The sequence below is a fragment of the Oncorhynchus keta genome, chromosome 27, assembly GCF_023373465.1.
Source record: "Oncorhynchus keta strain PuntledgeMale-10-30-2019 chromosome 27, Oket_V2, whole genome shotgun sequence".
Classification (NCBI taxonomy): Eukaryota; Metazoa; Chordata; class Actinopteri; order Salmoniformes; family Salmonidae; genus Oncorhynchus; species Oncorhynchus keta.
In genome coordinates, this window is record NC_068447.1 from 2,112,277 (window position 1) to 2,126,587 (window position 14,311).

A 14,311-nucleotide genomic window follows, 5' to 3' on the forward strand; every position below is an offset into this window, starting at 1 on the left:
GGGGGGTTTCTATGAAGAGGGAGGAGTATGATGCCCTAGCCTGGTCCCAGATCTGTTCACCCCCTGGGGGGGGTTCTATGAAGAGGGAGGAGTATGATGCCCTAGCCTGGTCCCAGATCTGTTCACCCCCTGGGGGGTTTCTATGAAGAGGGAGAAGTATGATGCCCTAGCCTGGTCCCAGATCTGTTCACCCACGCTACCCTGGTCCCAGATCTGTTCACCCACGCTACCCTGGTCCCAGATCTGTTCACCCACGCTACCCTGGTCCCAGACCTGTTCACCCACCCTACCCTGGTCCCAGATCTGTTCACCCACCCTACCCTGGTCCCAGATCTGTTCACCCCGCTACCCTGGTCCCAGATCTGTTCACCCCCTACCCTGGTCCCAGACCTGTTCAGATGAAGAGGGAGGAGTATGATGCCCTACCCTGGTCCCAGATCTGTTCACCCCCTGGGGGGTTTCTATGAAGAGGGAGGAGTATGATGCCCTAGCCTGGTCCCAGATCTGTTCACCCCCTGGGGGGGTTTCTATGAAGAGGGAGGAGTATGATGCCCTAGCCTGGTCCCAGATCTGTTCACCCCCTGGGGGGTTTCTATGAAGAGGGAGGAGTATGATGCCCTAGCCTGGTCCCAGATCTGTTCACCCCCTGGGGGTTTCTATGAAGAGGGAGGAGTATGATGCCCTGGTCCCAGATCTGTTCACCCACGCTACCTGGTCCCAGATCTGTTCACCCACGCTACCCTGGTCCCAGATCTGTTCACCCACTACCCTGGTCCCAGATCTGTTCACCCACGCTACCCTGGTCCCAGATCTGTTCACCCACCCTACCCTATCTGTTCACCCACGAGATCTGTTCACCCCCTGGGGGGTTCTATGAAGAGGGAGAAGTATGATGCCCTAGCCTGGTCTCAGATCTGTTCACTCCCTGGGGGTTTCTATGAAGAGGGAGGGAGTATGATGCCCTAGCCTGGTCCCAGATGTTTTTGTGCTTATCAACTCCTACGGTCGATAGCCTGACAACACAGACACATCTGGGACCAGCCGTATGTGATGCATTGGCTAGCTAGGTTGACTGATTTTAAAGGTGTGTTATTGGATAATTAAAGTGTGCAGGCCGTACTGTACTAGCCACGGTATATTCTGGGGTCTCGGCAACGTCGGCTATACTGAGTACCTCCTCTCTCTGGCTATGTTGACCACACCGCTGGCGTTCCAAATTACACACGTTATTCATCCAGGCGGCTCGCGTGCATCAACGACCGTCTGGCGCTAAAATAAACCGTTTGTATTTTTGATCCTTGATGAGCTGTAAGTCTCTCCCATCTCCCCATTTGGTGTTTAGCAGCATATACCCTTTTAAAAAAGCTATGTTTTACCTTTATTTAACTTGACAAGTCAGTTAAGAACAAATTCTTATTTTCAATGACGGCCTAGGAACAGTGGGTTAACTGCCTTGTTCAGGGGGCGGAACGGCAGATTTGTACCTTGTCAGCTCGGGGATTTGAACTTGCAACCTTTCGGTCTAACCACTCGGCTACCCTGCCACCCTGTGGGTGATTGAACTGAGGTCCACACTCCAGTCCAGGTGGTGGTGGTAATGAACCTTTTAAAGTTGTATAAAATCCACAGAAGAAAGAATGAATGAGGAGATTACTAGAAATGTAACTAGTTCTCTCCAACACACAATGTTGTGACTCAAAATGGATCGATATTCTACCAAACTCCAGTGGACAAAATGGCCTTGTGCATTTCAGGTAAAATAACCCCATGTTTACTCCCAGGAAAAATGAACTAGCAACAGTAAGCTAGCTAGCTAAATGGCCATGAATGTGTTTTACTGGAGTCCTGAGTTTGTTTTGATATTTCAATCTGCACGTACTGATTCTCTGAAACGTCCTGAAAACATCCAAGAGGATCAAAAGGGACCTTCCTGGGCTGCGATCAATTACCGCCACTGTACCCCTCTACGAGCTAGAACCAGGAAATGGATGCTCCTTGTTGGACTCCAGGTGAGTGTAAATGACTGCTCCTTGTTAGACTCCAGGTGAGTGTAAATGGAAGCGTGTCAGAACCAGAAAGAAGAAGAATGGTTCTCGGTGCGCCTGCCTACTTCCCACGCGTCTGGACTTAAAATTGCTTTGAGTGCCTGTACCAGCTGTCTTCTGCCCGGGGATTGGGGTCGGGATCCCTCCATGGTTGTTGGTGTCCCTCCAGCTACCTCTCCCTGTCCTAGTCAAACAACCGCCTGGGCACAGCCTGGACCACTGCGGCCCTCCTCTGCTGGGCTCTTTGGATCAGAGCTCTGTCCTTTTGGCTGTTGTGTCCTGCACACAGCCGGCATCTCAGTAGCCTTCTTCTCAGGTGAGTTCTGTGGTTCTGGTCCTGCAATCAGCTTTGAGACACGGCAGAGGCCGGATCATTCCAACTATTGTGATAGGGCGTTAGATGGTGAGGCATATACAGTTGGAAGTCTGAAGTTTACATACACCTTAGCCAAATACATTTAAACTCCGCTTTTCACAATTCCTGACATTTAATCCTAGTGAATATTCCCTGTTTTAGGTCAGTTAGGATCACCACTTTATTTTAAGAATGTGAAATGTCAGAATAATAGTAGAGAAAATGATTTATTTCAGCTTTTATTTCTTTCATCACATTCCCAGTTTACATACACTCAATTAGTATTCGGTAGCATTGCCTTTAAATTGTTGAACTTGGGTCAAACGTTTCGGGTAGCCTTCCACAAGCTTCCCACAATACGTTGGGTGAATTTTGGTCCATTCCTCCTGACAGAGCTGGTGTAACAGTCAGGTTATATATCCACATATTTTTCCTACCTCATGTTGCCATCTATTTTGTGAAGTGCACCAGTCCCTCCTGCAGCAAAGCACCACCACAACATGATGCTGCCACCCCCGTGCTTCATGGTTGGGATGGTGTTCTTCGGCTTGCAGGCCTCCCCCTTTTTCCTCCAAACATGACGATGGTCTTTATGGCCAAACAGTTCTATTTTTGTTTCATCAGACCGGAGGACATTTCTCCAAAAGTCTGATCTTTGTCCCCATGTGCAGTTGCAAACCGTAGTCTGGCTTTTTTATGGCTGTTTTGGAGCAGTGGCTTCTTCCTTGCTGAGCGGCCTTTCAGGTTATGTCGATATAGGCCTCGGTTTACTGTGGATACAGATACTTTTGTACCTGTTTCCTCCAGCATCTTCACAATGTCCTTTGCTGTTGTTCTGGGATTGATTTGCACTTTTTGCACCAAAGTACGTTCATCTCTAGGAGACAGAACGCGTCTCCTTCCTGAGCGGTATGACGGCTGCATGGTCCCATGGTGTTTATACTTGCGTACTATTGTTTGTACAGATGAACGTGGTACCTTCAGGTGTTTGAAAATTGCTCCCAAAAATGAACCAGACTTGTGGAGGTTTACTTTTTGTTCTGAGGTCTTGGCTGATTTCTTTTGATTTTCCCATGATGCCAAGCAAAGAGGCACTGAGTTTGAAGGGTGGCCTTGAAATACATCCACAGGTACACCTCCAATTGACTCAAATGATGTGAATTAGCCTATCAGACGCTTCTAAAGCCATGACATTTTCTGGAATTTTCCAAGCTGGTTAAAGGCACAGTCAACTTAGTGTATGTAAACTTAAGTCTTTAGCTGTATCTGACTGTCAGTAACACCTCTCTGTTAAACTGATATCTATCCTACTGTCAGTAACACCAGGTCTCTGTTAAACTGATATCTATCCTACTGTCAGTAACACCTCTCTGTTAAACTGATATCTATCCTACTGTCAGTAACTCCAGGTCTCTGTTAAACTGATATCTATCCTACTGTCAGTAACACCTCTCTGTTAAACTGATATCTATCCTACTGTCAGTAACACCTCTCTGTTAAACTGATATCTATCCTACTGTCAGTAACACCAGGTCTCTGTTAAAAATGTTATGCATTAATATTAGAATATGTGCCTCGAAGTCTTTATGCCCTATACACTGAGTGGACAAAACATTAGGAACACCTTCCTTATATTGAGTTGTACTGCCTTTCTCCCTCAGAACGGCCTCAATTCATCAGGGCATGGACTCTACAAGGTGTCGAAAGCGTTCCACAGTGATGTTGGCCCATGTTGACTCCAATGCTTCCCACAGATGTGTCAAGTTGGCTGGACGTCCTTTGGGTGGTGGACCGTTCTTGATACAGACAGGAAACTGTTGAGCGTGAAAAACACAGCAGCATTGCAGTTCATGGCACCTACTACCATACCCCATTAAAGGCACCTACTACCATACCCCATTCAAAGGCACCTACTACCATACCCCATTCAAAGGCACCTACTACCATGCCCCATTAAAGGCACCTACTACCATACCCCATTCAAAGGCACCTACTACCATACCCCATTAAAGGCACCTACTACCATACCCCATTAAAGGCACCTACTACCATACCCCATTCAAAGGCACCTACTACCATACCCCATTCAAAGGCACCTACTACCATGCCCCATTAAAGGCACCTACTACCATACCCCATTCAAAGGCACCTACTACCATACCCCATTCAAAGGCACCTACTACCGTACCCCATTCAAAGGCACCTACTACCATGCCCCATTCAAAGGCACCTACTACCATGCCCCATTCAAAGGCACCTACTACCATGCCCCATTCAAAGGCACCTACTACCGTACCCCATTCAAAGACACCTACTACCATACCCCATTCAAAGGCACCTACTACCGTGCCCCATTCAAAGGCACCTACTACCATACCCCATTCAAAGGCACCTACTACCATACCCCATTCAAAGGCACCTACTACCGTACCCCATTCAAAGGCACCTACTACCGTACCCCATTCAAAGGCACCTACTACCATACCCCATTCAAAGGCACCTACTACCGTACCCCATTCAAAGGCACCTACTACCGTACCCCATTCAAAGGCACCTACTACCATACCCCATTCAAAGGCACCTACTACCATGCCCCATTCAAAGGCACCTACTACCATACCCCATTCAAAGGCACCTACTACCATACCCCATTCAAAGGCACCTACTACCATACCCCATTCAAAGGCACCTACTACCGTACCCCATTCAAAGGCACCTACTACCGTACCCCATTCAAAGGCACCTACTACCGTACCCCATTCAAAGGCACCTACTACCATACCCCATTCAAAGGCACCTACTACCATACCCCATTCAAAGGCACCTACTACCGTACCCCATTCAAAGGCACCTACTACCGTACCCCATTCAAAGGCACCTACTACCGTACCCCATTCAAAGGCACCTACTACCGTACCCCATTCAAAGGCACCTACTACCGTGCCCCATTCAAAGGCACCTACTACCGTACCCCATTCAAAGGAACCTACTACCGTGCCCCATTCAAAGGCACCTACTACCGTACCCCATTCAAAGCCACCTACTACCGTACCCCATTCAAAGGCACCTACTACCGTACCCCATTCAAAGGCACCTACTACCGTACCCCATTCAAAGGCACCTACTACCGTACCCCATTCAAAGGCACCTACTACCGTGCCCCATTCAAAGGCACCTACTACCGTGCCCCATTCAAAGGCACCTACTACCGTGCCCCATTCAAAGGCACCTACTACGTGCCTCCATTCAAAGGCACCTACTACCGTGCCCCCATTCAAAGGCACCTACTACCGTGCCCCATTCAAAGGCACCTACTACCGTGCCCCATTCAAAGGCACCTACTACCGTGCCCCATTCAAAGGCACCTACTACCGTGCCCCATTCAAAGGCACCTACTACCGTGCCCCATTCAAAGGCACCTACTACCGTGCCCCATTCAAAGGCACCTACTACCGTGCCCCATTCAAAGGCACTACCGTGCCCTACATTCAAAGGCACCTACTACCGTGCCCCATTCAAAGGCACCTACTACCGTGCCCCATTCAAAGGCACCTACTACCGTGCCCCATTCAAAGGCACCTACTACCGTGCCCCATTCAAAGGCACCTACTACCGTGCCCCATTCAAAGGCACCTACTACCGTGCCCCATTCAAAGGCACCTACTACCGTGCCCCATTCAAAGGCACCTACTACCGTGCCCCATTCAAAGGCACCTACTACCGTGCCCCATTCAAAGGCACCTACTACCGTGCCCCATTCAAAGGCACCTACTACCGTGCCCCATTCAAAGGCACCTACTACCGTGCCCCATTCAAAGGCACCTACTACCGTGCCCCATTCAAAGGCACCTACTACCGTGCCCCATTCAAAGGCACCTACTACCGTGCCCCATTCAAAGGCACCTACTACCGTGCCCCATTCAAAGGCACCTACTACCGTGCCCCATTCAAAGGCACCTACTACCGTGCCCCATTCAAAGGCACCTACTACCGTGCCCCATTCAAAGGCACCTACTACCGTGCCCCATTCAAAGGCACCTACTACCGTGCCCCATTCAAAGGCACCTACTACCGTGCCCCATTCAAAGGCACCTACTACCGTGCCCCATTCAAAGGCACCTACTACCGTGCCCCATTCAAAGGCACCTACTACCGTGCCCCATTCAAAGGCACCTACTACCGTGCCCCATTCAAAGGCACTGCACTCTATTGTCTTGCCCATTCCCCCTCTGAATGGCACACATGTCTAAAGGCTTATAAATCCTTCTTTAACCCCGTCTCCTCCACTTCATCTACACTGATTGAAGTCGATTTAACAGGTGGCATCAATAAGGCATCATAGATTACACCTGGGTTCACCTGGTCAGTCGTTGTCACGGAAAGAGCAGGTGTTCTTAATGATCTGCCCTGCGTCTGCCCCATAATGATTTGTACAGTCAGTGTATATTTAAATTGAAGTTGCAACTCCCTGCGATGTTAGCCGTGATTATTGATCACACTGACAACCTGTACAGACTAAAGTGGATATTTTTATTTGTTGATAATAAATTGACATTTAACATCCATTGGACAAAGATTTAAATAAAAGCGGCACTTCTAAAAATGTAATTAAGTTTAAAAAACTTCTCTCACAGAGCTGAGTAGATCCTCTGTTTATCCATGTGTGGTATGTTCCCATTGAGGCCTAAGCTACAGTAAGAGGGTAGGGACAGAGACGGCTAAGTTTAGACGGAAAGATTAGGCATGATTATCTCTGACTCGTCCTCGCTCTCTCTCTCTCTCTCGCTCTCTTTCTCTCTCTCTCTCGCTCTCTTTCTCTCTCTCTCTCTCTCTCTCTGTGTGTGAGCGGTTATTTAGGGGAGGGCGTGACCGTGTCAGGACAGGAGAGAATTACAGCATTAGGAGAAACTAGAGACGTCCCCTATCTGACAGAATATACAGCATTACACCCCAAACAGGTGATGTCCCCTACCTGATAGACACGCTATACAATATTACAGCCAGTGATGGTTGGAGACCTAACAGATTACAGTCAGTGATGGTTGGAGACCTAACAGATTACAGACTACAGCCAGTGATGGTTGGAGACCTAACAGATTACAGTCAGTGATGGTTGGAGACCTAACAGACTACAGACTACAGCCAGTGATGGTTGGAGACCTAACAGACTACAGCCGGTGATGGTTGGAGACCTAACAGATTACAGTCAGTGATGGTTGGAGACCTAACAGATTACAGTCGGTGATGGTTGGAGACCTAACAGATTACAGTCAGTGATGGTTGGAGACCTAACAGATTACAGTCGGTGATGGTTGGAGACCTGACAGACTACAGCCGGTGATGGTTGGAGACCTGCAAGACTACAGCATTACAGCCGGTGATGGTTGGAGACCTGACCGACTACAGCCGGTGATGGTTGGAGACCTAACAGACTACAGACTACAGCCAGTGATGGTTGCAGACCTAACAGACTACAGCCGGTGATGGTTGGAGACCTGACAGACTACAGCCGGTGATGGTTGGAGACCTGCAAGACTACAGCATTACAGCCGGTGATGGTTGGAGACCTGCAAGACTACAGCATTACAGCCGGTGATGGTTGGAGACCTAACAGACTACAGCATTACAGCCGGTGATGGTTGGAGACCTAACAGACTACAGCATTACAGCCAGTGATGGTTGGAGACCTAACAGACTACAGCCGGTGATGGTTGGAGACCTAACAGACTACAGCATTACAGCCGGTGATGGTTGGAGACCTGACAGACTACAGCATTACAGCCGGTGATGGTTGGAGACCTGACAGACTACAGCACTACAGCCGGTGATGGTTGGAGACCTGACAGACTACAGCCGGTGATGGTTGGAGACCTGACAGACTACAGCATTACAGCCGGTGATGTTTGGAGAAGAGGAGATATATCAATTGAACAACCAGGTAAGTTTCTGTCTGGTCATGTTTTAAAGTATTAGTTCTAGTGGTAGTTATAGCATTAGTATGGTATTAGTTATAGCGGTAGTTATAGCATTAGTATGGTATTATTTATAGTGGTAGTTCTAGTGGTAGTTATAGCGTTAGTATGGTATTAGTTATAGTGGTAGTTATAGTGGCAGTTATAGCATTAGTATGGTATTAGTTATAGCGGTAGTTATAGCATTAGTATGGTATTATTTATAGTGGTAGTTCTAGTGGTAGTTATAGCGTTAGTATGGTATTAGTTATAGTGGTAGTTCTAGTGGTAGTTATAGCATTAGTATGGTATTAGTTATAGTGGTAGTTATAGCATTAGTATGGTATTAGTTATAGTGGTAGTTATAGCATTAGTATGGTATTAGTTATAGTGGTAGTTATAGCATTAGTATGGTATTAGTTATAGTGGTAGTTATAGCATTAGTATGGTATTAGTTATAGTGGTAGTTTTAGTATGGTATTAGTTATAGTGGTAGTTATAGCATTAGTATGGTATTAGTTATAGTGGTAGTTTTAGTATGGTATTAGTTATAGTGGTAGTTTTAGTATGGTATTAGTTATAGCGGTAGTTTTAGTATGGTATTAGTTATAGCGGTAGTTATAGCATTAGTATGGTATTAGTTATAGTGGTAGTTATAGCATTAGTATGGTATTAGTTATAGTGGTAGTTTTAGTATGGTATTAGTTATAGTGGTAGTTATAGCATTAGTATGGTATTAGTTATAGTGGTAGTTTTAGTATGGTATTAGTTATAGTGGTAGTTATAGCATTAGTATGGTATTAGTTATAGTGGTAGTTGTAGTATGGTATTAGTTATAGTGGTAGTTTTAGTATGGTATTAGTTATAGTGGTAGTTATAGCATTAGTATGGTATTAGTTATAGTGGTAGTTTTAGTATGGTATTAGTTATAGTGGTAGTTATAGTGTCAGTGACTTCATTAGCTGTGGTTGCTGATGCGTATATGGTTGAATCATTAGTATACGTGGACACACATGCTTTGTTTAAAGCCAGTGGCAGGTCATTGGTAAAAATAGAAAAGTGTAGAGGGCCTAAAGAGCTACCCTGGGGTACACCACACTTTACATGTTTGACTTCAGAGAAGCTTCCATTGAAGAAACCCCTCTGAGTTCTTCTAGATAATGTCTCTGAATCCACGGTATGGCAGAGGTTGAAAAGCCATAACACACAAGTTATGTTACGGTCAATAATATCAAAGAATGCACTGAAATCTAACATTAATCATAGCATTAGTATAGTGGTAGTTATAGCATTAGTATAGTGGTAGATATAGTGGTAGTTATAGCATTAGTATAGTGGTAGTTATAGCATTAGTATATTGGTAGTTATAGCATTAGTATAGTGGTAGTTATAGTGGTAGTTATAGCATTAGTATAGTGGTAGTTATAGTGGTAGTTATAGCATTAGTATGGTGGTAGTTATAGCATTAGTATGGTGGTAGTTATAGCATTAGTATAGTGGTAGTTATAGCATTAGTATAGTGGTAGTTATAGTGGTAGTTATAGCATTAGTATGGTGGTAGTTATAGCATTAGTATAGTGGTAGATATATTGGTAGTTATAGCATTAGTATAGTGGTAGTTATAGCATTAGTATAGTGGTAGTTATAGCATTAGTATGGTGGTAGTTATAGCATTAGTATAGTGGTAGATATATTGGTAGTTATAGTGGTAGTTATAGCATTAGTATAGTGGTAGTTATAGTGGTAGTTATAGTATTAGTGAGGTATTAGTTATAGTGGTAGTTATAGTGGTAGTTATAGTGGTAGTTATAGCATTAGTATAGTGGTAGTTATAGCATTAGTGTAGTGGTAGTTATAGTGGTAGTTATAGCATTAGTATAGTGGTAGTTATAGTGGTAGTTATAGTGGTAGTTATAGCATTAGTATAGTGGTAGTTATAGCATTAGTATAGTGGTAGTTATAGCATTAGTATGGTGGTAGTTATAGTGGTAGTTATAGCATTAGTATAGTGGTAGATATATTGGTAGTTATAGTGGTAGTTATAGCATTAGTATAGTGGTAGTTATAGTGGTAGTTATAGTATTAGTGAGGTATTAGTTATAGTGGTAGTTATAGCATTAGTATGGTATTAGTTATAGTGGTAGTTATAGCATTAGTATAGTTGTAGTTATAGCATTAGTATAGTGGTAGTTATAGTGGTAGTTATTGCATTAGTATTGTGTTAGTTATAGTGGTAGTTATAGTGGTATTTATACCATTAGTAGAGTGGTAGTTATAGTGGTAGTTATAGTGGTAGTTATAGCATTAGTATAGTGGTAGTTATAGTGGTAGTTATTGCATTAGTATTGTGTAGTTATAGTGGTAGTTATAGCATTAGTATAGTGTTAGTTATAGTGGTAGTTATAGCATTAGTATAGTGTTAGTTATAGTGGTAGTTATAGCATTAGTATAGTGGTAGTTATAGCATTAGTATAGTGGTAGTTATAGCATTAGTATAGTGGCAGTTATAGTGGTAGTTATAGTGGTAGTTATAGTGGTAGTTATAGCATTAGTATAGTGGTAGTTATAGCATTAGTATGGTATTAGTTATAGTGGTAGTTATAGCATGAGTATAGTGGCCTCACCAGAGTACTGGTAGAGAGGATCCCCTGGTGCCTCACCAGAGTACTGGTAGAGGGATCCCCTGGTGCCTCACCAGAGTACTGGTAGAGAGGATCCCTGGTGCCTCACCAGAGTACTGGTAGAGAGGATCCCTGGTGCCTCACCAGAGTACTGGTAGAGAGGATCCCCTGGTGCCTCACCAGAGTACTGGTAGAGAGGATCCCCTGGTGCCTCACCAGAGTACTGGTAGAGAGGATCCCCTGGTGCCTCACCAGAGTACTGGTAGAGAGGATCCTGGTGCCTCACCAGAGTACTGGTAGAGAGGATCCCTAGTCCCTCACCAGAGTACTGGTAGAGAGGATCCCCTAGTCCCTCACCAGAGTACTGGTAGAGAGGATCCCTGGTGCCTCACCAGAGTACTGGTAGAGAGGATCCCTGGTGCCTCACCAGAGTACTGGTAGAGAGGATCCCCTGGTGCCTCACCAGAGTACTGGTAGAGAGGATCCCCTAGTGCCTCACCAGAGTACTGGTAGAGAGGATCCCCTGGTGCCTCACCAGAGTACTGGTAGAGAGGATCCCCTGGTGCCTCACCAGAGTACTGGTAGAGAGGATCCCCTAGTGCCTCACCAGAGTACTGGTAGAGAGGATCCCCTGGTGCCTCACCAGAGTACTGGTAGAGAGGATCCCCTGGTGCCTCACCAGAGTACTGGTAGAGAGGATCCCCTGGTGCCTCACCAGAGTACTGGTAGAGAGGATCCCCTAGTGTCTCACCAGAGTACTGGTAGAGAGGATCCCCTGGTGCCTCACCAGAGTACTGGTAGAGAGGATCCCCTGGTGCCTCACCAGAGTACTGGTAGAGAGGATCCCCTGGTTGTGATAGGGTTTACCAAACCTTCATGAAGAGGGATCTGTTCTTCTTTCTACATCAGAAGCCTCGTTGACTTGAACCAGCAACCTAGCCGATACAAGGACCAGGAGACCAGTCAACTCATTAGTTTCTGCGCCGTAGAGTTGGGGACCTCTTTGACTGTGGTAACGATGCCGGCAGAAACGCGTGCCACCGGGGACGGAACCTGCCAGGCTCTGTGCCAAACCCTGGTCTCTCAGAACGGGATCCAGAGAAACACGGCTGACATCTCCAAGTCTCTCCTCTACACATCCCTGATGGGGCTGCTACTGGTTGTAGACAGAGAGGTGAGTGTTACTATACACATGTACATACAAACACATCCCTGATGGGGCTGCTGTTGAGGTTTGCAGGCTTTAGTTCCAGCCCAGCAATTACATTCCTGGTTCTGAGTTGAATCAGCAGCTAATGAGTCATTGATGAGCCAAATGCAACAGCCAATTGGAACAAGAGCCTGCAACAGCCAATTGGAACAAGAGCCTGCTGCACCCTGTGGTTGTATTGACAGGCATTAGGAGTTAAGTTGGTAAAGAAACACAGAACACAGCGTAGCAGCCCCACAGGTAGCGTAGCAGCCCACAGGTAGCGTAGCAGCCCCACAGGTAGCGTAGCAGCCCCACAGGTAGCGTGGCAGCCCCACAGGTAGCGTAGCAGCCCCACAGGTAGCGTAGCAGCCCCACAGGTAGCGTGGCAGCCCCACAGGTAGCGCAGCAGCCCCACAGGTAGCGCAGCAGCCCCACAGGTGTGGCGTAGCAGCCCCACAGGTGTAGCGTAGCAGCCCCACAGGTGTAGCGTAGCAGCCCCACAGGTAGCGTAGCAGCCCCACAGGTAGCGTAGCAGCCCCACAGGTAGCGTCTCTAACCCTGTCACAGGTACCATAGCAGCCCCACAGGTACTGTCTCTAACCCTGTCACAGGTGCTGTCTCTAACCCTGTCACAGGTGCTGTCTCTAACCCTGTCACAGGTGCTGTCTCTAACCCTGTCACAGGTGCTGTCTCTAACCCTGTCACAGGTGCTGTCTCTAACCCTGTCACAGGTGCTGTCTCTAACCCTGTCGCAGATACTGTCTCTAACCCTGCCGCAGGTACTGTCTCTAGCCCTGCCACAGGTACTGTCTCTAGCCCTGTCGCAGGTACTGTCTCTAGCCCTGTCGCAGGTACTGTCTCTAACCCTGTCGCAGGTACTGTCTCTAACCCTGTCGCAGGTACTGTCTCTAACCCTGTCGCAGGTACTGTCTCTAACCCTGTCACAGGTGCTGTCTCTAACCCTGTCACAGGTGCTGTCTCTAACCCTGTCACAGATACTGTCTCTAACCCTGTCAGAGGTACTGTCTCTAACCCTGTCGCAGGTACTGTCTTTAACCCTGTCGCAGGTACTGTCTCTAGCCCTGTCACAGGTACTGTCTCTAACCCTGTCACAGGTACTGTCTCTAACCCTGTCGCTGGTACTGTCTCTAACCCTGTCACAGGTACTGTCTCTAACCCTGTCACAGGTACTGTCTCTAACCCTGTCGCTGGTACTGTCTCTAACCCTGTCACAGGTACTGTCCTGTCTCTAACCCTGTCACAGGTACTGTCTCTAACCCTGTCGCAGGTACTGTCTCTAACCCTGTCACAGGTACTGTCTCTAACCCTGTCACAGGTACTGTCTCTAACCCTGCCACAGGTACTGTCTCTAACCCTGTCGCTGGTACTTTCTCTAACCCTGTCACAGGTACTGTCTCTAACCCTGTCGCTGGTACTGTCTCTAGCCCTGTCACAGGTACTGTCTCTAACCCTGTCACAGGTACTGTCTCTAACCCTGTCGCAGGTACTGTCTCTAACCCTGTCGCTGGTACTGTCTCTAACCCTGTCGCTGGTACTGTCTCTAACCCTGTCGCTGGTACTGTCTCTAACCCTGTCACAGGTACTGTCTCTAACCCTGTCGCAGGTACTGTCTCTAACCCTATCGCTGGTACTGTCTCTAACCCTGTCGTTGGTACTGTCTCTAACCCTGTCGCTGGTACTGTCTCTAACCCTGTCACAGGTACTGTCTCTAACCCTGTCACAGGTACTGTAGTAGCCCCACTTGTACTGTCTCTAACCCTGTCACAGGTACTGTCTCTAACCCTGTCACAGGTACTGTAGTAGCCCCACTTGTACTGTCTCTAACCCTGTCACAGGTACTGTCTCTAACCCTGTCGCTGGTACTGTCTCTAACCCTGTCACAGGTACTGTCTCTAACCCTGTCACAGGTACTGTCTCTAACCCTGTCGCAGGTACTGTCTCTAACCCTGTCACAGGTACTGTCTCTAACCCTGTCACAGGTACTGTCTCTAACCCTGTCACAGGTACTGTCTCTAACCCTGTCACAGGTACTGTCTCTAACCCTGTCACAGGTACTGTCTCTAACCCTGTCGCAGGTACTGTCTCTAACCCTGTCGCAGGTACTGTCTCTAACCCTGTCACAGGTA

The 14,311-nt window shown here is 47.0% G+C and overlaps 1 protein-coding gene and 1 long non-coding RNA gene across 3 annotated transcripts in view; one reads left to right on the top strand and one right to left on the bottom strand.

Annotated features, from left to right (window-relative positions):
- Positions 1–6,871: 6,871 nt before the first annotated feature.
- LOC127912339 (uncharacterized) lies at positions 6,872–8,338 on the bottom strand. Of its 2 annotated transcripts, none has more exons than XR_008081921.1 (3): positions 8,240–8,338; positions 7,896–8,159; positions 6,872–7,720 (listed from the first exon to the last, which is right to left on the bottom strand). It is a non-coding gene; the product is annotated as an uncharacterized LOC127912339 (long non-coding RNA). The 2 variants fall into 2 exon arrangements; XR_008081920.1 differs by having other exon boundaries at positions 7,896–8,199.
- Positions 7,874–14,311, top strand: part of LOC118381848 (ubiquitin carboxyl-terminal hydrolase 21-like) — a 39,674-nt gene continuing 33,236 nt past the window's right edge. The window contains 2 exon segments of the mRNA XM_052481256.1: positions 7,874–8,338; positions 11,882–12,146. Coding sequence (XP_052337216.1) covers positions 11,991–12,146 — 156 coding nt within the window. The 5' untranslated portion in view covers positions 7,874–8,338; positions 11,882–11,990.